Source organism: Notamacropus eugenii, chromosome 1 (assembly GCF_028372415.1).
Source record: "Notamacropus eugenii isolate mMacEug1 chromosome 1, mMacEug1.pri_v2, whole genome shotgun sequence".
Lineage (NCBI taxonomy): Eukaryota > Metazoa > Chordata > Mammalia > Diprotodontia > Macropodidae > Notamacropus > Notamacropus eugenii.
In genome coordinates, this window is record NC_092872.1 from 280,233,964 (window position 1) to 280,255,313 (window position 21,350).

The 21,350-nt window shown below is 41.5% G+C and overlaps 1 protein-coding gene across 2 annotated transcripts in view; it reads left to right on the plus strand.

The window, feature by feature from the left end:
- Window positions 1-12,033, plus strand: part of LOC140517587 (lipase member N-like) — a 41,407-nt gene extending 29,374 nt beyond the window's left edge. The window contains exons 7-10 of one of the 2 annotated variants that reach the window (XM_072628975.1): window positions 45-191; window positions 1,349-1,420; window positions 1,955-2,026; window positions 11,567-12,033. In XM_072628975.1, coding sequence (XP_072485076.1) covers window positions 45-191; window positions 1,349-1,420; window positions 1,955-2,026; window positions 11,567-11,656 — 381 coding nt within the window. In that variant the 3' untranslated portion in view covers window positions 11,657-12,033. Of the gene's footprint in view, window positions 1-44; window positions 192-1,348; window positions 1,421-1,954; window positions 2,027-7,423; window positions 10,231-11,566 lie in introns of those variants that run through there. The other variant, XM_072628974.1, reaches the window with a different exon arrangement.
- Window positions 12,034-21,350: the final 9,317 nt, after the last annotated feature.

Genomic DNA, 21,350 nt, shown 5'->3' on the forward strand with positions numbered 1-21,350 from the left:
GCTTGCTTGCTCTTTCAAAGCAAACTTGTCTGCCATGTTCACAGGCTCTCTGGGGAAATAAAAGTTTCCTACTGGAAGATCCTGTAAAGAAAATACCGTCTACTAAATTGTGCAACCGAAAAATCTTCTCCTGGATATGTTCTGCATTTCTCTCCTTGTGGGCTGGATTTGACACCAAAAACCTGAATGTGGTATGTAGCTCCGAGGGGCCTTAAGGGATCTAGACTTCTTTGATTTTTCTGGTTCCATCTCTGCTCATATCTAGTTTTTAGGGCTTTATAAGCCCCATATGAACCAGAATACAGCACTGACAATAAACTCAGATTATTCTGATACCCTAACGTGTCACTTCTCCCTAGGGTTCCTGGTCAAGCTAGAGAAATCAAGTACCTGCCATGGGAAGAGAAACCAGAGCAAGGCCATTAACGCTTTGCCTCAGGCTGGGAAATGTAGAGGGTGCCACTGCACTATCTTGCCCCATGGGGGAAGGCAAGGAACACTGCTATTCCCTATTCTGATTGTCTCCCTTTCCAGAGGTCACACACCAAACCCCACCCTCCCCAATACCTGTCTTTCCAGAATAAAAAACAAAACCTGAGTATCTTCCTCAGGCATGTGTCCTTCTAGGTGCTATGTCCCCCTCCCCTCCCACTCCCAATACTTTGTTCCAGGTGTAAAATTTTCTTGGATCTCAGTTCCTCAGAGCCTCCACCCCCCGCCGATCTGAAATGCAGGTTTTGCTCCAGACAGAACCAAACATGAGCTGGAAAACCTTCTTCCCAATGGGTAAAGCTACATGAACCTATCCAGAATTCCAGGAAAGAAACCAGGAGGGTCCTGGTTTGTAGGGTCCAACCTCCCATGACACTATAGCAGTTCAGAGCCTTGGATTTACTATTGGAGGAAATGAATTCATTCCTAGCTCTGTCACCTACTAGCAGTGTGACCTTGGGATCTCTGAGTCCTTCTGGACTCCACTGTCCTCCTCTATAAAGGGAAGTGGTTGGACCAGAAGCCTCTGAAGTTCCTTTCCATCCTAACCTGGGAGCCTAGAAGATCTCATTCTTGATCAGGTTTTCCTGACGTTGTAGCCAAATTTTCCCACTGGTCATTGTTCTGATCTCCGAGGCCAAGCAGAAAAAGCCTCCTCCCTCTTGTTCTGCTGGACTTCAGCTCTCTTTCACACACCCATATGACTCAGTTTCCTTTTATGTAAAATCAAGGGCTTGGACTAGATGAGCTCAAGGGTAGTCGGGTCTTGGGATGATTGCTCTCTGCTGAATAATCATTGGGAAATAGAGATTTCTTCTCTTCAGATGACATTTGCTGAGTAAACTTTTTCTTTCAGAGCCGAATTTCCATCTACCTTTCCCATAGTCCCTCTGGGACATCCATACAGAACGTTCTGCATTTCAAACAGGTAAGAGTGACTGATCACTGAAGTCTGCTCTCTCTCTCTCTCTCTCTCTCTCTCTCTCTCTCTCTCTCTCTCTCTCTCTCTGTCTGTCTCTCTCTCTCCCGTTCTCCTGTTTCCTATCTCCTTTCTATATCTTTCTTATTTTCTTTCTCTTTTGCCTCTCTGTGTCTGTTTACTTTATCTCCATTTTTCTCTCTCTCTCTCCCTTTCTTTGCTCTTTGCTTTTTCTTGAGCTCTCTTCCTGTTCCTACTCTTGCTCCTCCTCCTCCTCTTTCTTCTTCTTCTCCTCCTCCTTCTCTTCCTCTATGTGTTTCCATGTCCATTATCTGTGCACCTCTCATCTTCTCTTTTTTCCCCCATCCTCTGTGTGTATCTGTATGTGCATGAGTGTCTACCCTCTAACACCTCCCTAGGACATGGGAAGGCTAGATTCTTCTTGAAGTGAGGTTACTAGCACCATGAAGCACTCTATTCTATAGAATATTTGCCTTAGAAGCTCTTTCACATTGTAATTTACCATTTGTTTGTCCATTTCAGCTTTTCCACTCGGATGAGTTCAGAGCTTATGACTGGGGTAGCAAGGATGAAAACATGCGTCATTACAACCAGGTTAGCTCTTCACCAAAAAAGACAATTATAACCTAAGGTTTCTAAAGTTCTCTAGGAAAGGCATGTGTCTGGGCTCTAGTGGTTGGGCTCCTCAAGGTAGATCTTCTTGTTCATCAGGTGAATAGATTATAATGAGCAATTACCCCAGAGGAAACCAACCTAAACCATTTATCCCAGCTCTCCCATTAGCTGGCTCTGCATCATTGTCCAAGCCATTTCTTTGCTGGGTTTCAGTTTCCTTACTTGAAAAATGGAAGGACTATCCACACTAGATGATATCTGCAATCCTTTTCAACTCTACCATTTTGATTCTAAGTATGTCAAGCCAGATTTTCTGGTTGCTTGAAGTCCTATCCAGCATTCTATCCAATAAACCTCCAGAAGGTTCTGATGCTTCTTGAGACAAAGAGAGCCAGTTATCCCCTGAACTACATCTAGTTTCCATCTGGTCCTATAGCTGAGCTCTTATGGTTTACCCTCTCTAATCATGCCCTGTCATGCTTCATTTACTCCCTAACCATATTTTTGTCAGTCACCATGTTGCTACATGCATGTCCATCCCCTTTCCACTTCTGGAGCCTCAATTAATTTACTACTGCCACTGTTTACAGAAAAGAGAAGCTCCACTTACCATTCTGGCTATTTTCCAAATCAAAATACACTTTTGGCCATTATTCTCCTATAGGTTTCTTTGCCCCCTAACAGAAGATAAGTTCCTTAAGGGCAGGAACTGCCTTTACTTTTCGTATTTATATGTCCAGAAATTAGAGCAGTATTTGGCACACAGTACTTAATAAAGGCTTTTCCACTCACTCATTCATTCACTTACTCACTCATTCATTCACTTTAAGGAAGAGAAATAATCCCTATTACTATTTCTCTGTTTTTGAATGTTTCACACACTCCCAAATTTCTTTTAAATAACATCAGGTATTTTCCAGGTATAATTCAAGAAGTGACAGACAACTTTTTCAAAAGGTTGGATTCTGTCTTCACTCCTCCTTCCTCTTTTGCTCCTCCTTCACCCCTGACCTCCTTGGTCTGTCCTCCATAGCTACTTTCCATCTGCCCCAGACAGCACTGGACTGTTTTCTTTATTGTCCCAGAAGGATTTTTGTCCTGTAGAGGGACATTAGAAAGGCAAGATGATGAACTACAGGCAGCAATTCAGCTGAACCCTCCCAACATTTTTCTCCAAGCAGCTTTAAAATAATGCCACAAATAGAACTCTGGAGCGGCAGAGCCAACAAAAGGTTAAAGTGAGACATTTGTCCAGCCCAAGATAACACAGGAGCTCAGAAAGAGAGGAACAGGGTAGTGCTCAGCGAGGAGCACTGTGCACACTAGCAGCAGGCCTTGGAGATGGCTGCACCAGAAGTCATGGCAGCTTCAGAACATCTCAGTCCAGAGGCAGTAAGGGGGTTGGTCAGAGACTACAGGGAACCCTTTGGTGGCACTGGGTATATAGGTCCCTGTTATATTTCCTATACACAGTTCTGGGTCACAGATCCTTGTCAAAGAGGAGCACTAATGCTTGTGGTCAAGAGCAGCAGGACCCTCAGTCACAGGTCTAGGGTAGGGAAGAGTGCATGTGGGTAGTAGGAGCTCTGGTCTTAGTTCCAAGGTAGAAAGGAGCACTAACACAGTTCCAGGGCTGAAATGTATGACTGTAGGGAAACAAAGTTCCTTTCTGAGTAAAAACTGGAGCACAGGCCAGAAGAGCAGTGACCACACTTCTCCTTAAATCATACTATTTTAGAAGCACTCAAAACTTACAGACCCTCAGAACTAGATCTGAAAATATGAGCAAATAAAAAAACCCTGAAACTTGGGACAGTGCCTCCACCACTCACTACAAAGTTAAAAGTTAAGAAATAGGAATGAAAATGAGGTAATTACTACAAGAAAAAATAACTTCATCATAAAAATGCACTATGGTGACACAAAAGATTAAGATACAAACTTAGAAGACATCAATGTCAAAACAGCCTAATGGTAAAAGATGCTCAAAATTCACTTTAAAAAGCATTCCTCAAAAAGTAGACTGTGCTGAATTGAAAAGGAGGTTTTAAAAAATTCACTGAAGAAAAGAACTCCTTAAAAAGCAGAATTGACCAAATGGAAAAATTGGTACCGAAGCTCATTGAGGGAAATAATTCCTTAAATAATTAGAATTGTGAGGAGAAGCTAATAATTCCATGAGACATCAAAAAACAACAAAACAAAATCATAAAAATAAAAAATAGATGAAAATGTGAAACATCTCATCAGAAAAACAACTGACTTAGAGAGAGAAATAATTCAAGAATTACTGGAATACCTAAAAGTCATAATAAAAAAAAGAGCCTAAATATCATATTTCAAAAAAATTATCAAGGAAATCTGCCTTAGGATTCTATAATCAGAGGGTGAAATAAAAATTGAAAGAATCCACCAATAATTCCCTGAATGAGATTCCAAAATATAAACTCTCAGGAATATTATAGCCAAATTCTAGATTTCTGAAGTCAAGAAGAAAATATTGTAAGCAGCCAAAAAAATTCAAACATCATGGAGTCACAGTCAGGATCACACAAGACTTAACAACTTATATAAAAAAGGAACAGAGGGCTTGGGACATGATATTCCGGAAAGCAAAGTCACTAAGATCGCAACCAAGAATAACTATGTAACAAAACTAAGTTTAATCCTTCAGGGGAAAACACGAATAATTAATGAAACAGAGGAATTTCAAAGGTTCCTAATAATAAAAAATACAACAGCTAAATAATTTTTTTCAGTCTTCAGTTAAACACCAAACTAGAAATTCTAAAAATCAAAGAAATTATTTTTAGAGTAAAAAAAAAAAACCCAATCCATTGAACTAACAAATAAAACCAGAAGCTGCTTTCATGGGAAAATAAGAACAAAAACAAAACAATAAAGTAGATAAACTATTGGTTAATTTGATTAGAAAAATAAAGAAAACCAAATTACCAGTATCAAAATTAAGAGTGAATCCATCAACCTTTACTTTACTTTCATAATTTTTTAAAAAATTTGTGTTCAAATACAAGACTCAACAGAAGCATAAAAAGGTAAATATGAAAGAGAAATCATAAGAGACTCAATAAATTTAAACTGTTTATATTCCCATATGGGCAGTCAATACTTATAACTCCTAAGAACTTTTTTCATTATTAGGGCAGTTAAAAGGAGTATATATAGACAGATGGCATAGATATGAGTTGACTTTGATGAGAGGAAGGATGAGAAAAATATCTCATATATCAGAGGCATGCAAGGAAAAGTTTGTACAGAAGAGGGGGAATGAGGTGCGTAGTGGGAAATTCTTGAAACTCACTCTCATCAGAATTGGTTCAAAGAGGGAATAACATACACACTCAGTTGGGTACAGAAATCTATCTTACCCAGCAGAAAAGTAGGAGGGTAAGGGGATAAGAGAGGGAGAGGAGGAATGATAAAAGAGAGGAGAGATTAAGAAAGTCAATGGCCAGAAGGAAAACAGACTTTTGTGAGTAACAGGATAAAAAATGATAAAAAGTGAGAGAGAGAAGGATAAACAGGGAGTGGGGAACAGGTTGGAAGGAAGAGCACAGTTAATAACTATAACTGTGAACATGAATGGGATGAACTCACCCATAAAATCGAAGCAGATAGCAGAAAGGATTAGAAACCCGAATCTAACAATATCTGCTTTACAAGAAACATGCTTGAAACAGACACACACAGAGCAAAAATAAGAAGCTGGAGCAGAATCTATTGTGCTTCAGCTGAAGTAAAAAAGGTAGAGATAGCAAATATATACCTAATTAAAAGAGTTAAACAGGGAATCCACATTTTGCTAAAAGATATCATAGGTTATGAAGAATATCCATTATAAACATATGTGGATCAAATTCTTTAAAAGTTAAGCGAATTTCAGGCAAAAATAGGCAGTAAAACTATACTGGTGGAGAACTTTAAATTTTCCCTCAGAACTAGATAAGTCTAACCATAAACTAAATAAGAAAGATGTAGACAAACAGAATTTTAGGGAAAAAAATAGATGTGTTAGACCTCTGGAGAAAATTTAATGGAACTAGAAAGGACTATGCCTTTCACTTGGCTGTATATGGCTCTTTAATAAAAATTGACCATATACTAGGGAATAAAAACTTCACAAAGAAACAAAGAAAAAAGCAGAAATGTTAAATACATTCTTTACAGACTATAATGCAATAAAAATTACATTCAATAAAAAGTTATAGAAACATGGATTAAAAACTAATTGGAAACTAATAATCTAATCCTAAACTAATAATAAACTAATAATCTAATACTAAAACTAAATAATCTAATCCTAAAGAATGAGTAGATCAAAGAACAAATCATAGAAAGAATAAATAAGTTCATTAAAGAGCATGATGAAAATGAACAAACATACCAAAACTTGTAGGATGCATGCAAAGTGATATTAGGGGGAAACATATCTCAAAATGCTTTCATCAATGAAATAGAAAAAGAGCAGGTCAATGAATGTGGCACGCAATTAAAGAAAAATCTAGAAAAATGACAAATTAAAAATTCCCAAACACCAAATTAGAAATACTAAAAATTAAAGAAATTAATTTTTTAAAAGCAAAAAAACAAAAGCAAAACCCAAGCCACTGAACTAACAAAACCAGATGCTGCTTTCATGGGAAAACAAGAACAAAAACAAAATAATAAACTAGATAAATCATTGATTAATTTGATTAGAAAAATAAAGAAAACCAAGTTACCAGTATCAAAAATTTAAAAAAGTGAATGCCCCAACCTTTTCCCAACCAAAAATCTCTCCTATGTTCCTAACACATGTCCTCTAGCTTTTACTTAAACACCTCCAATGCAAGGGAGACCCCCACTTCCAAAAGCCTCCTACTCTCTGTGTGTAGTGGACAGAACCCTGGATTTGAAATCAAAGAAGCTGGGATCAAAAATCAGTTCTGCCACTTAGAAGCTGTGTGATTTGGGGAAAATTACATACACTCTCTGGGCTTCAGTTTCTTTATCTATAAAATTAGAGGATTGGATGAGATGACTTCTAAGACTCTTCCCTTTAGAGCTGTATGAAAGTAGATGCTAAGTGCCTATAGAGTGAGGAGGACAGAGAAAAATATGACTTAATGAAAGATGAGAGAGTAAGACAATAGAATGAACAATGCCTGGTCAGTAGAGATTCTCAAGTGTAAGAGCAAATGCTGTTACTAGCCATGGAAAGATCTTAGAAAAGTCATTTAACTTCTCCAAGCCTCAGTTTCTTCCTCTGTAGAGTTAGGGTGTCCCCTTCCATCCCTTCTAGTCCTAAAAATGTTCATCCTGGAGTTGTTATGAAAACAGCTTTCTTCTGAAAACTCGTTTTTTCCTCCCCAACAGAGCATTCCTCCACTCTATGACTTGACTACTATTAAGATACCCACAGCCATCTGGGCTGGTGGGAAAGATCTTCTTGTTGACCCTCTCGATGTGGCCATGCTGCTCCCCAAAATCAAGAATCTTCGTTTCTATGAGATGCTGCCAGACTGGAACCACATAGATTTCATCTGGGCCCTTGATGCACCTGAAAGGGTTTACAGTAAAATCCTCTCTCTGATGAGGCAGAACCTCTAAAAAAGGGTCAATCATCCTGGAGGTCCAGAGCTGAGGAATTCATCAGGGGTACAGTCCATGAGCAAAGAGGCAGACTTTCCTTTCAGCCCCTTTACTCTTTGCTCAGTGCCCACCAGGATAGCCAATGAAACCCAAGCCTCCTTGAGGCCCTGTGACCTCCTTCCTCCTCCTCTGAACTTTTGCTAGCTTGAATCTCATGTAAGAGACTCTGTGGAATAGTAGAAAACTCCAACTGGTGATGAGGGAGAAGACATTTAACCTCATCAGTAAAGGAGGGAAGAAGGAAGGAGGAGTGAAGGGGACGAGTGCTTCTAAGGCATCTGTGTAGCATAAGAGTCAGGAAGACCTAGTTAAAACCTCTCCTCTAGCATACCTGGCTGCGTGATCCTGGACAAGTGGTTTAACCTCTCTGTGGCCCAGTGTCTAAGACTACAAAAGAGTTTCAGCATTTACATTGATAAAAGCAGTTTCCTCACTAACAGATCTCTGATGAAATCACAGGGGGAAGAAGGAGGAAGAAGGGAGGGACAAAAAGAGAGGAAGGGAGAGAGAAAAAGAAAGAGATGGGGAAGGGAGAAGGAGAGGGAGAGAGCAGAGGGAGGGAGAGGGGATGGAAGGGAGAGAAAGATTGAGAGAGAGAGAGAAAGAGAGAGAGAGAGAGAGAATGATAATAGCTGTAGTACCTACCTTTCTGAATTGTGAATAATGTATAATGTGTTTTGCAAAGTTGAAAGGGCTATTATTATTAAGGGAGAAAGGGAAGAGAAGAAGCATTTGTATAGAACCTACTATGTGCTGGGAATTGTGTGAGGAGTTTTCCAAATATTATCTCACTTGATATTCACAAAAACCCTGAAAGGCAGGTGCTATTATTGTCCTTGGGTAGCAGTGTTCCAGTGGATAGAGTATTGAGCCTGTAGTCAGGAAGACTCATCTTCCTGAATTCAATTCTGGCCTCGAACACTTACTAGCCATGGGACCCTGGGCAAGTCACTTAACTTTGTTTGCCTCAGTTTCCTCATCTGTAAAGTGAGCTGGAGAAGGAAATGGCAAACCACTCCCATTTCATAGGATCACAAAGAGTCAGATGTGATTGAAAACAACTGGACATTATCCTCATTTCACAGATGGGGAAACTGAGGCAAACAGAAGTTACACAGATAATAAATGTCTGAGGCTGGATTTGAACTTAGGTCTTCCAGGGAGTCACCAGCTGCATCATCATCATCATCATCATCATCAAATTCCATCAAGGTCCAATTCTCCTTTTCCCAGTGCTAATTTTTGTTTCTGTTCAGTTATTCAGTCATGCCCGACTCTTCATGACCTCATGAGTCACAGATCACCAGAACTTTCTGTCCTCCACTCTCTCTCAAGGTCTGCTTACATTTGTACTCGTTGTTTCCATGATACCATCCCTCTGATCCTCTACCATGCCCTTCTCTTTTTGCCTTCAATCTTTACTAACATCAGGCTCTTTTCCAACGAGTCTTCCTATCATGTGGCCAAAGTATTTAAGCTTCAGCTTCAGTATTTTCCCTTCCAGTGAAGAGCCTGAATTAACTTTATTGACTGATTTGATCTCCTTCCTGTCCAAGGAACACTCAAAAGTCTTCTCCAGCACCAGAATTCAAAAGTGTTGATTCTGTGGTGGTCCATTTTCCTTATGGTCAGACTCTCACAGCCATACATTACTATTGGGAAAACCACAGCTATGACTATAAGGACCTTTGTCAGCAAGGTGATGTTCTCATTTTCAGTCTGCTGTCCAAGTTTGTCATAGCTTTGCTTCCAAGGAGCAAGCATCATTTAATTTCATAGCTGTAATCACCATCTGCAGTGACCTTTGAACTCAAGAATAGAAAATCTGGCACTGCTTACATTTCTTCTTCCTCTACCTGCCAAGAAGTGATGGGACAAGTTGCCACAATCTTAGTTTTTGTTTTGTTTTGTTGACATTAACTTCAAGCCAGCTTTTACACTCTCCTCTTTTACCTTCATCAAAAGACTTCTTAAATCCTCTTCACTTTTAGCCATCAGACAGTGCTAATTAGCTAACCCGATAACTTTGTCTCAAATTTCCAGAGGAGAGAGATATCCACTTTCTCTATTCCTTTCACAGTGACCTGGAAACAAAGTCACTGCTTTTGTTGTCTCAGTCAAAAGGATGACTCCAAAGGGCATCTTTCAGGCTCGGTAAGGGGAGAGCACAGGGCCAAGAGAGGCCATTACAAGCCATGGTCCAGGCCCTAGAGTCCTTTCCACTGTGTACTGGAAAGAACCAGATCCGGAGCCAGGAAATCCAAGCCAGATTCCTGCCTCAGTCATTCACTGTCTGTGTGAACTTGGACAAGTAACTTCCTCTGTTTGGTCCTCAGCTTCCTCATCCGTGAAATAAGTCTTGGCTGATGTGCCTGCTAAAGCCATTTCTAAATTTCTGATGCCATGATAAAGTTAGCACACTGGAAATTCCTGTGAAGGCAGTCGCTTCCTGCACTTCTGGGTAGGGACAGCTTTGCTTTTCAGAAATCCCATAATTTGTCTTCAACAATAAACCAGTATTTCTATTTTCATGGAAAGAGTTATGATTCATGGATTAGCTCCCTTCCCTGTTTCATCATGGTACATGATACACTGGGAGAAGAGTTGATTTGTAGTCCAAGGTTGTTGTTGTTGAGTTGTTCAGTCATTTTCAACTCTCTGTGACCTTGTTTGGAGTTTTCTTGGCAAAAATATGGGAATGGTTGGCCATTTTCTTCCGCAGCTCATTTTACAGATGAGGAAACTGAGGTAAACAGGGTTAAATGACTTACCCAGGATCAGACAGCTAGTAAGTATCTGAGGTCAGATTTGAACACAGGTCTTCCTGACTCAGGACCAGGAGTCTAGCCACTGCCCAAGAACTTCTGTTCATATTCCAGTTCATTATTTACCGTGCGACTTGGGAAAGTCACTTTGCTTCCTTGGGCCTTAATTTCTTCAAGTGTCAAATGAAACGGTTGGACTTAGTAGTCTCCGAGGTCTCTTCTAGCTCTAGATCCATGATGCTATGATGCTTTTATCCATTTTCTCTGAGTTTACAAGTTTCCACAATAATTGTATGAGGGAATGAAGAAAAATCCACACTGGTGAATAACTGATGGGTCCATGTGGACTCACCTTCCACTTTCCACATACACAGATATATTCAGCTATGAACAGCAATTGCCACCTTTTGAGAGGACCCAAAATCCTGAAAACAAAGCAAAGCCCCTATCTCTAGTCCTTTAAGCAAGCAAGAGGTCCTCCTCCTCCCAGAAGCTTTTGTGAACTGACTGCCCTAGTCAATAATGCCTCTCTGCCCATCTTTCCCTTACCTCCCCCAGTTCACTCTTTCCTATCTCTGACACTACTAGAATGGATTTCCCTTATGAGGTACTATATTGTAGTGATATCTGTGTGGAGTTTTGGATCCCCACTGGACTATAGCCTCCATGAAGGTAGGACCTGTCATATCCCAACTCTGTTTCTCCCACAGCATCCACATAATTGTACAGATTGTAAACACCTGAAAGACAAGGACTTTTTGCTTTTGTTTTTTTTTTTTTTAATGGGAGTCTGGCACCTGTGCCACATGCCTCTTGGGTATCTCCCTATGGGGAAAAGGGGAGGGGCTTGCTTCTGGAAGAGGTGGGGCTCCATCCCATCTTCTAACCACATGGTGAATGAGAGGCGTTTTGATTGTCTGCTTACCCATTCAAAAAGCTTTGATCAGCTTTGTCCATCTGTTTCTTGCCTCTTTGTTCATTGTACCTGAGCTCTCAATGCCCAGTGAACGGCTGGGCTGAAGGAGGAGAATTCTTCCTTCAGGTCCCCAAAAAGCCAAACTTCAGTCCTTGGCCTCCATATTTGGTTTTTTTTCCATTTTAGGTGAAGGAGGGACAGAAGAGTAAGCCACAGGAATCCAGGAAGTGTTATCCAGGCTTGGATTTGTGCCAACTTAATACAGTCTTTGCTTGAAGCAACCACAGTTCAGGCTCTGCACTTCTCTTAGTCTCAGGTTCCTCATTTATAAGGAAGGGGCTGGACTGGGGAATGATCTCAGAGGTCCTTTCCAACTCAAACACTCTTGAGCTTACTAGCAGCAATATGTGAATAGAGCCCTAGACTTGGAGGCAGATTTCCGTTCAGATCTTGCCTTGGACACCTACTAACAAACACATCCTGAATATGTCAATTAAACTCTTCACCCCTTGGTTGTCTCATCAGTAAAATGGTTAGAATATTCTCTTCTCCTCTGCTTTCCAGGATTTTGGTGAGGTTCAAATAAGATGATGTAGATAAAGTATTTTGTAAACTTTAAATTGCTAAATAAATATCACCTGAGATGACAATTATGATGGAGCAGAGTGATCATCCATCTTAGAACTGAAAGACTTGAATTCAAGTTCTGTGTCTTCCAGTAAGTCAGTCAATGAATCTTTATTAAACCCTTACCCTGGCCGGGCACTGTGCCAGGCAGTCTCTGCCCTTAAGGAACTTACATCCTAATAATGAGAATGAGGGAATACATGTGAGTATAAATTAAATGAATGCAAGTTATCTGTAGGAGGAGGACCCCGAGTAGCTGGGGGCATGGGGGATGATCCAGAAAGGCTTCATGAAGAATGTGGTGCTTGAGCTGAGTCTAGAAAGCAAATCAAGGACCCCAACAAGTGGAGGTGAGGAGGGAGCTCATTCCAGGCCTGGGAATCAGCCAGGACAACGCATGCTGTGTGTGAGGAACAGCAAAGAGATTAGTAGAAAGTCTGCTGAGTAGAGTGTGAGGAGGGAGGTAAAGGGAGACTTCTAGGAAGACTGGAAAGGTAGGAAGGGGCCAAGTGGTAAAGCACTTGAAATGTCAAACAAATGAGTTGATGTTTTATCCTGGAAACAATAAATAGGAAGCCATAGGAATTTATTAAGTAGGACATGAAAAGAATAAGAATGACTCGCATTTATTCTGCAACGGGCTTTGCAAATATTATCGGAGTTTATCCTCCCAGCATCTCTGGGAAGTAAGTTCTATCATTATCCCTTTTTACAGATGAGAAAGTGGGGACAAAGAGAGGAGAAGTGACTTTACCAGGACCACACAGCTAGCCAGATGTTTCTGACTCTGAGGTCAGCTCTCTAGTGATGGCTGCATGCCACCTCTCCTAGTACAATGATCGTGAATAATAATAAGTATTACCTTGTACAATTTGGACAGCATGATGTACAGAAAAGAAAAATCGCCTTAGAGCCAGAGACCTGAGTCTGAATATTTTGAAATTGTCCATTACACTATAATATAAAGTATGAATTCATCTTTCAAGAAAAGATTTCCTAAAGAAAGGACCTAGCCTCACCCAATAATATCAAAAAATGGTTGGTCTTAGTTTCCTCCTTGGTGAAAACAAAGGAGTTTGGACTCTACATACTAGACCCTTGAAGTGTCCTAGAAACTCAAAGATTTACTATCATTTAAGGTTTACGGGGGCAGGTAGGTGATGCAGTGGATAAAGCACCCAGTCTGGAGTCAAGATAACTCATCTTTCTGAGTTCAAATCTGGCCGCAGACACTTCCTAGCTATGTTACCCTGGAGAAGTCACTTTAGCCCTCTTTGCCTCAGTTTTCTCATCTGTAAAATGAGCTGGAGAAGGAAATGGCAAACTACTCCAGTACCTTTGCCAAGAAAACCCCAAATGGGGTCACAAAGAGTCAGACACGACTGAACATGCCATGCTATTACTTAGGAAAGACAAAGAGTTGGACATGACTGAAATGACTGAAAAACGACATTCTCTGCTGTTAAACAACGTTAGCATTTCTTCCCTTGGGGTGAGCTTTAATTGTTCTGCAGGCTGTCTGGGCTACCCTACACTCCGAGTCCAATGACTAAGGATTTATATACAAGGACTAGACAGATGAATACCAAACCAAATGAAACGAATTTTTAAAGGGCTGAGTAGAGTTGAAGGACAGTGCCCTCTTGTGGTAAGAGTGAACTCTTCCCAAACCCTAATCAATGAGATTGCAAGTACAACATCCTTGATTTTATATGCAATGAATGTGTAGTGTGCTCTTTTGAAAGAAAACGGGATTTGGAGTCAAGATCTCTTGACTCCTGACTCTGACAAAATGCATTTACGTTATTGCTGTCAGCTTCAGTCAATTCACCTGGAAATGATAATAATTCCAGTTAAATTGACTGTGTGCCAGACACTGAATGCACGGTGAATACTGATACAGGTAAGTGAATACAAACTAGAAACAAAGTAAAAACAAAGCAATCTGAGAGTTGTTGGAGCATAACAGTAAAAGCTGATGGTACCAAGAATGGCTACATGTAGCAGGTGTGGCTTGCGAAATCTGAAATGACTGAGGAAACAGAGGTAGAGCTTCGAAGAGTATTGATTTATTAAATAATTCACGCCAATTGACAAATCAATCTGGACCAGGGCTCTTTAGCTCGCTACAGGACCCTGAATACAAGGGGAGACAGATTTTATTTTAAAAAAAAACAACAGGATAGAAACCAGAATACAAGATTGGGCCATCTGATTTCTAACTGGAGGAAAGATCAGGGACTTTATAAGTTGAGACAGGAAGAGCAAACAGGTGCAATTCCCTGAAATATAAAAAAGGTGTCCCATTTCACCCCATGCCCAAGTATCTGTATTCAATCAAAGGAAAATGGACATAGTAACTGATTGATCACTATGGGGCCAGTTTTCAGATGAAACATATGGATAGCTAGAGATGCAAAATTGTGAGAAAACTCCTTGCATCATTCCTTGAATCTGACCAAGTCTCTGGGCAGCATAACCCAGGTCCTTGGTTAGGAGTCTCTAAGCAGCAGGAAGAGGTGGTCTAGCTTCCCAGCCACAGAGGGCTAGGTTCAAACAATGCAATAAAGTTTTCTCACAGGACAGAAACTGAACTTGACTCATAATTGAATAGAAAAGAAACTGAGCTAGACCCAGAGTTGAGCCACAAGATGGAGTCAGGGTGGTTCACTCAATTTCCACAATTCCCTCACAGGTCATGTTTCAGCTGAGCCTTGAAGAAAGATAGTGAGTGATTCCATGAGGTAGAGGTGAGGAGAGAATTCTAGGACAGGGGAACATGTGGAGCAGGAAGTTAAGTAAACAGTGAGATACATCTGGAAAGATAGGCTGAGGTCAAATCTTGAAGGAATTTAAATGTCAAATAAGGGAAATTTGATTTAATCCTAGAAACAGTAGAGAACCAGCAAAATATATTGAGCTTGGAAATGGCAGTCAGGCCCGTATCCATGTGGCTGCGTTGTAGGTGATGAGAGACGGGAGAAAAAGAGAGAGAGGAGCAAGTAAGACCAGTCAGAAAGCAAGTGCAATGACCCAGGTGAGAAGGGATGAGGACCACTCATTCAATAAGCATTTATCAAACCTCTACTATGTGCCATGAGGAGCTCACAGTATCACAGAGGAGATAAGGTGCCTACAACTGTGCACAAACAAACTAGAGAGGGCAAACTGGAAATAATCAAGAGAGAGACACCACTGACATTAAGTTAGGAAGAGGCTACCTTTAGAAGATGGGATTTTACTTTGGACTGGAAGGAAGCCAAGGAAGCGAGAAGGCAGAGGTAAGGATGGAGAGTGTTCCAGGCATAGGTGACAGCTAGCGATAATGCCCAAACTGAGAGGTGCACTGTCATGTTTGTAGAACAGTTAGGAGGCCAGTGTGATTGGATCAAAAAAAGAAACAGAGAGAGAGAAAATCATCACGCAGATGAACTCAGAGAAGAAAGGAAGGGTTCCAGGACAGGAACTGACTTTCATAAAGTAAAGGAGCACTTCTTCCCTGGAGTCTGGAATGCATGAGGATATAGATGCCTGATTACACCACTTCTAAAGTACTGTCATCAGTTCTGGCCACCACCGTTTAGAAAGGGCCTTGATATGCTAGACAGTGCCCAGAAGGGATGTATGAAATTCAGACCAAATGAGCATCATCTGAAAGACCTGCAGATGTTAGGTCTGGAGATGACTTAGAGCAGATGGCTGCCTTCTAGAACTCAATGGGCTATCCCATAGAAGATGGATAATACTTGTTCCGTTTATGTCCAAAAGGTATTTGTCCAAATAGCAACTTGAGGTAAGGAAAAATTCCCAAATAATAAGACCTACCCCGAAGTGAAATGGGCTGCCTTCGGTGGTAGTGAGTTTTCCATCACTGGAGATCTTCAAGCAGAGGCTGGACTGCCACCTCCTGAAAATACTGTAGAGGAGATTCTTGCTCAGGTAAGTAGAGTCTAAGATCTGTGATTTTGTACAGAAAAGCTGAATTCTGCGGAGTCCAGTGTTCATCTTTGTCATTCCCCTAGGAGGCCTGTACTGTGGCACCTGGGGCAATAGGTTTACAGAGCAACTCCAAGAACTTGGTCCTTTTTTTCTAGGTCCTGGAATGATTGCTATTTCTGGGTTCTTCTTTACTCATGTGCCCTTGTCACCAAACACATCTTCTCAGGTGGGTAGATGGGGACAGGGCTGAATGTCAAGTGATTCAAAGAGCTATTACTAAGAGGGAGGGAAGAGGAATCAGTTAAACACGCATGTGACAGGCTCCAAGCTAAACTAAACACTTAACAACTATTATCTCATTTGATCCTCACAATAACCTTGGAAAGTAGGTACTATTATCATGCCCATTTTACAGTTGAGGAAACTGAAACAGAGAGCAACAAAGTGACTTTCCCAAAGACTCTGCCCACTGTGCCACCTAGTTGCTATGGGCTAGAGGCATGGAAATGAAAAGGCTCTCACCATAAGTCCCATAGCTAGTAAACTTCCAAGTTGGGATTCAAACCCAAGTACTGAGTTCAAATTCAGTGCTCTTTCAATGTGCATATAGTCTTATGTTCAATGCAGAAACTAAGGCTCAGGTACATTAAATGACGTGTCCAGGCTCACATAGCTAAGTGGCCAAGCCAGAGTGGTAGCTGTCTTTAAATATTCCAAAGGTTGTCCCCTGGAAAGGGGATTAGTTTTACTTTTTCTTTCCCCAGAGAACAGAACCAGGAGCAATGGGGAGAAATTACAAAGAAGGAGATTAAAGGGTGTTGCAAGGAGAGGCATCCCCAAGTAGGTCTGTCTTTGGAGGTAAAGAATCCCTCCTCATTAGAAGCATTTAAACAAAGGCTGGATAACTACTTCTCTGGTATATTGGAGAAGATTGGGGATGGCAGGTGTTGTTCAGTTACTGGTTGGATGAGATGCCTCTGAAGTCCCTGCCAGCTTGGAGATGGCACTGACCAACATTCCATGATGATAAATCACTGAAGGATGGCACAAAGGGACAGGAAGGGGGCTTCTAGAGGGGACAGTGTAGTTAAGTCGATAGAGAGCTGGCCTTCAGGTCAGGACACCCTGAATTCAAGTCCTGAAAAGTCTGACATAGGCTGTGTGACTCAAGGTGAATCAGTGCCGGGGCACCTTTTGAAGACTAGAACCTGTAGGGCTGATGTTTGGCTCCCTTGTCAGAGACAGTCCCCTTATGGGTGCTCCCTGGACAGATGAAGTCACTAGTCTGGACAAAGAACAAAAAATAGAGAGGAAGCTGGTTAAAGCAAAGAGATTTGGTCTGGGAGAGAGGGGACAGGGGACCCCTAGGGATAGGGTCAAGGGCAGCTCTCCCCTGGGGGAGGTATGTCACAACTGCCGCAATGGGAAGGGACTGGGAATGCCTGAGATAGTGACTGTGGCACCTCTGGCTTTGAGCCCAGAGCAGGACCCTGAGATCCCCTCCTGGGAAGAGAAAAATGTTGACACCCTCAGACAGAATCACCTTGTCCCCAGCTAGTTCCTGCTCTGTCTTTCTGTCCCCAGACTGAGCCCAACAACAGAATAATGAATGCTGTCCATTTCTGTCCTCCCACCAGGATTCCTTAGGAAAATAAATGTTTGGTAGAAATGATTGTTTACCCAATGGAGAACCTCCAGGGCCTGAGGTCTGGGACAGCTGCCATCTCCAGGCTACACCTTGGTGGAAGAGAGGTGGGTTCTGGGTTCAGGGAATACGAGCTTTTGCTTCTAGGGCTAGAGAAGCATGGTGTCATGGAAAAAGCATTGGATGTGGTTAAGAAGATCTGGGTTCAAGTCCTGAGTCTATCTTTGGCAAGAGATGACCTAAGCCAAGGCATTAGGAAATGAGGGAATTGTTCCGAATGTTCTCTGATCGTTTTCGGCTCTAAATGTATGGTATTGAAATAGGATCCTCATTGTGTAGAATGAGACAGGAGGCAAGTGACCTCTCCCAAAATATGCCTGTGAAATAGAGGCTTTGTCCAGTCCAAGTCTAGAATCATTTGTAAGAAAAAGACAGAAAGGAATTTGGGTCCAGAGTTTTAACACAATCGTCAGTCAACAAGTATTGAAGTCAACAAGCACAGTGCTGGGCACTGTGCTTAGCACTGGGAATACAAAGTCAAAACAATACTGCCTGCTCTCAAAAAATTTACATTATAATTGGGGAGAAAACATACAAATAATTATTAGAATTGCAGTATTTATAGAACTTTACAAACGTGATCATATTTGATCCTCACCTGCAGTGCTAGACCTGTGCCAGAGAAAGGGGTGGGCATGGCAAGTAACAAAAGGAAGAAGTCCAGCCCGAGAACCATCCTGGTGTCCAGCCTTTCAGCTGGTTCCTGTCTGAAAGATTTTTCTAAGGATATGAATGAGAGTCCCACAAGAGGAGAAGGACTGGATGGGTTGCAATCTGCACCAGTGAAGGGGAGAAGGGTTCTGTGGCCTGGATCCATCCTGGAACCATTCAATTGTATAATAAACAGAGTGTCTACATAGTTGGCTTCAGGAAGCCCAAGCCCATGTGACCCTACCCTCCCTTCATCCATTGGCCAGCTTCATAAAGCCTAATTAGTATTGTAATGCTTTTGGAATGAGAGAAAGCTCAACCAACATAAATGGTCATTAGTGATCACGGGCATTAGAATTTGTTCTTTCAAAATATATTATCAGCCTTCCTGCATTTTCGGCTTCAAAGAACTCCTATAGTAATCATGATCTGACGTATTTTTCTAATGCTGATGGACATAAAAACTTGCTGTCTTCACAGTCTTGATTCTGTACTTGAAGACCAGTTCTTCTGAGTTAAATGTAATTATAGAGTTCCTGGAATTCAGGACCGGAAGGGATCTTAGAAATCATAAAACCTAGCCCCTTATTTTGCAAAGTAGGAAACTAGAGTGTTGGGAAGTGACTTATCCAAGGTCACAGGAATAGAAAATGGCAATGGTGAAATCCTTAGTTGTAGCTCTGAGTCCACATGCCTCATTTTAAAAATGAGAAAACTGAGTCTCAGCAGGGAGATGATGTACCTAAGGTCATATATGTATTGAGTCTAACACTGAGGGATTTGAGCTCAAGTTCCCAGGTCCCCAGGTCCAGAGCCCAAATTTCAGTCTTTCTACCAGACACACATATTATTCCAAACACTCCCTTCCAGGACATGAGAGGAAATTTATGCTTTATGACAGGACATTTCTTTCCACAGTCAGTGTACCCCACCCAAATGCAGTGTCCCCGTTTCTAATGCACAAGGTCCCTGGACCCACCTTCCTTCCTTTGGAGTTTTGGTGCAATGTCCTGCACCTTTGGTGCAAAGGTGGTACAATGGAAAGCATTGTCTTTGGAGTCATAAAGCATGAGTTCAAGTCTCAATTCTGTCATACGACCTGTGTGACTTTGGACATATCACTTTGCCTCCATGGGTCTCAATTCCCTCAGTTGTAAAATGAGAGGGTTGAACAATATCAGCTCTGTGGATGCTTCAGCACTGCAGCTCTGACCTTGTAAAAAGTGGAATGGGCTACCTCCTCATGTAGTGAGCTGTCCCACGCTGGAGACCTCCAAGGAGAAGGTGGCTGACCCTGATGGGGAATGGTATAGAGGGGGTTTGAGTTTTAGGGTGAATTCACCTAGGGAACTTCTGAGAACACTTTCACTTCTAGATTTAGAACATAAACTCCCTGAGAAGAGAATATTCTGGTCTGCAAGAGGCTTCAAGGATTTGCTAGAGAAGACAGGAAGCCATCTCCTTGGACCAGCACTGGGGTGGGGGTGGGTGGGAATAGTTATCCTCTTTTGACTTGTCCTAAATGTGTGCTCAGTGACCAGAAAGGCAGTGAAATGTAGACATTAAGTCAGAATACTTGGGCACTGATCCTACTTGCTACACTTACTCAATGTGTGAGTTGGGAAAAGCCAATATTTTTTCTGGTCCTCAGTTTTCTTACCTGTAACATGGAAAGTCATTAGAGTTGTGTTCTCCTCTCAACTTTTGAGAAACTAGTTGTCCAGAAAATGAATAGTGAGAACTCTCCTTCTTCCATTCATGCCACTATCCCCAGACTATTCTAGGGAGGGAGGGTAGACAAAGTGTCTTACACAAAGCACCAGCACATTTATCATCAGTTGGGGATAGATACCAGGCAGGTTTAACAGGCCAGATCAGCAGGACTGGATGAGGCAGTCAGCCCTCCCTTCTAACTTGGTTATCAGTGGAAGGAATGCCCTGGGTCAGCAATAATGATTCAACTCAATAGTTAAATCAAGAATTTAGAGTCAAGGCACTTAGGTTCAAATCCCAGTGTTTCCCCTTAGAGGTAGTGAGGAAGAATGGGGAATAGAGCTGTTCAAACCCTGCTTCCAACACTTACCACCTGGGTGACCCTGGGCAAGGGCAACTTTTCTGGGTCTCAGCTCCCTCATCTGTGAAAATGAAAGTATTCGACTGGATGGCCTCTAAGGTCTCTTCTTGCCTAGGATCTATGATCTCACATCTTTTCTATCCTTCTGTCATTTCAGAAATGCCTGACTTTTCATGACCACATTTAGAGTTTTCTTGCAAAGATGCTGGAGTGGTTTGATGTCTTCTTCTCTAGTTCATTTCACAGATGAAGAAATTGAGGCAACTAGAGTTAAGTGACTTGCACAGGGTCACCCAGCTAGTGTCTGAGGTGAGATTTGAACCCAGGAAGATGAGTTTTCCTGACTCCAGGTTGCCATCTCGTAACTATTTGTGGGTTATTGGGCAGACCATCTCATTTTTGGTTCTTAATTTTTTGTGTGCAGAATGAAGGGAGACTGACTAATGACTTCCAAGGTGCTTTCCCTTTAGAGAACTATGACATTACTGTAGGTATAAATGGAGAGTCTTTAAGTATCTTGAGAAGTCTCAAAACAAGATTAACTATAGTTTACTTTCATAAAAGACGCATGTATATCCCTCTATGCAAAATATATCCACATGCTTTGTAACAAAGCCATCTCAACAGGGGCAAGTGAGATTGAAATACACTCTTATTCTGCCAAAAGACTGAATTTCTGAATGGACTTGACAATGTCCTTATTGTATAATAAGACATGTAGGGGCTTTGGGGCCATATACTACCCATCCCAAAATCACTAGTGGGAAAATAGAATCAGTTAGCTAGTAATTTTGGCTAAAAACACCAAACAGCCCATGAAACATTCTTTTTCCTTCCTCTTCATTGGCTACTGTTAGACAGATTTATCTCAATACTCTAATGGCTGAATTTCTCTGAATTCCAATGGCCATGTGCGGACTAAGTGAAGGAATTGGGGATGCTTAAAGTGAAGGGAAAGGAGTCTCAGGAGAAAC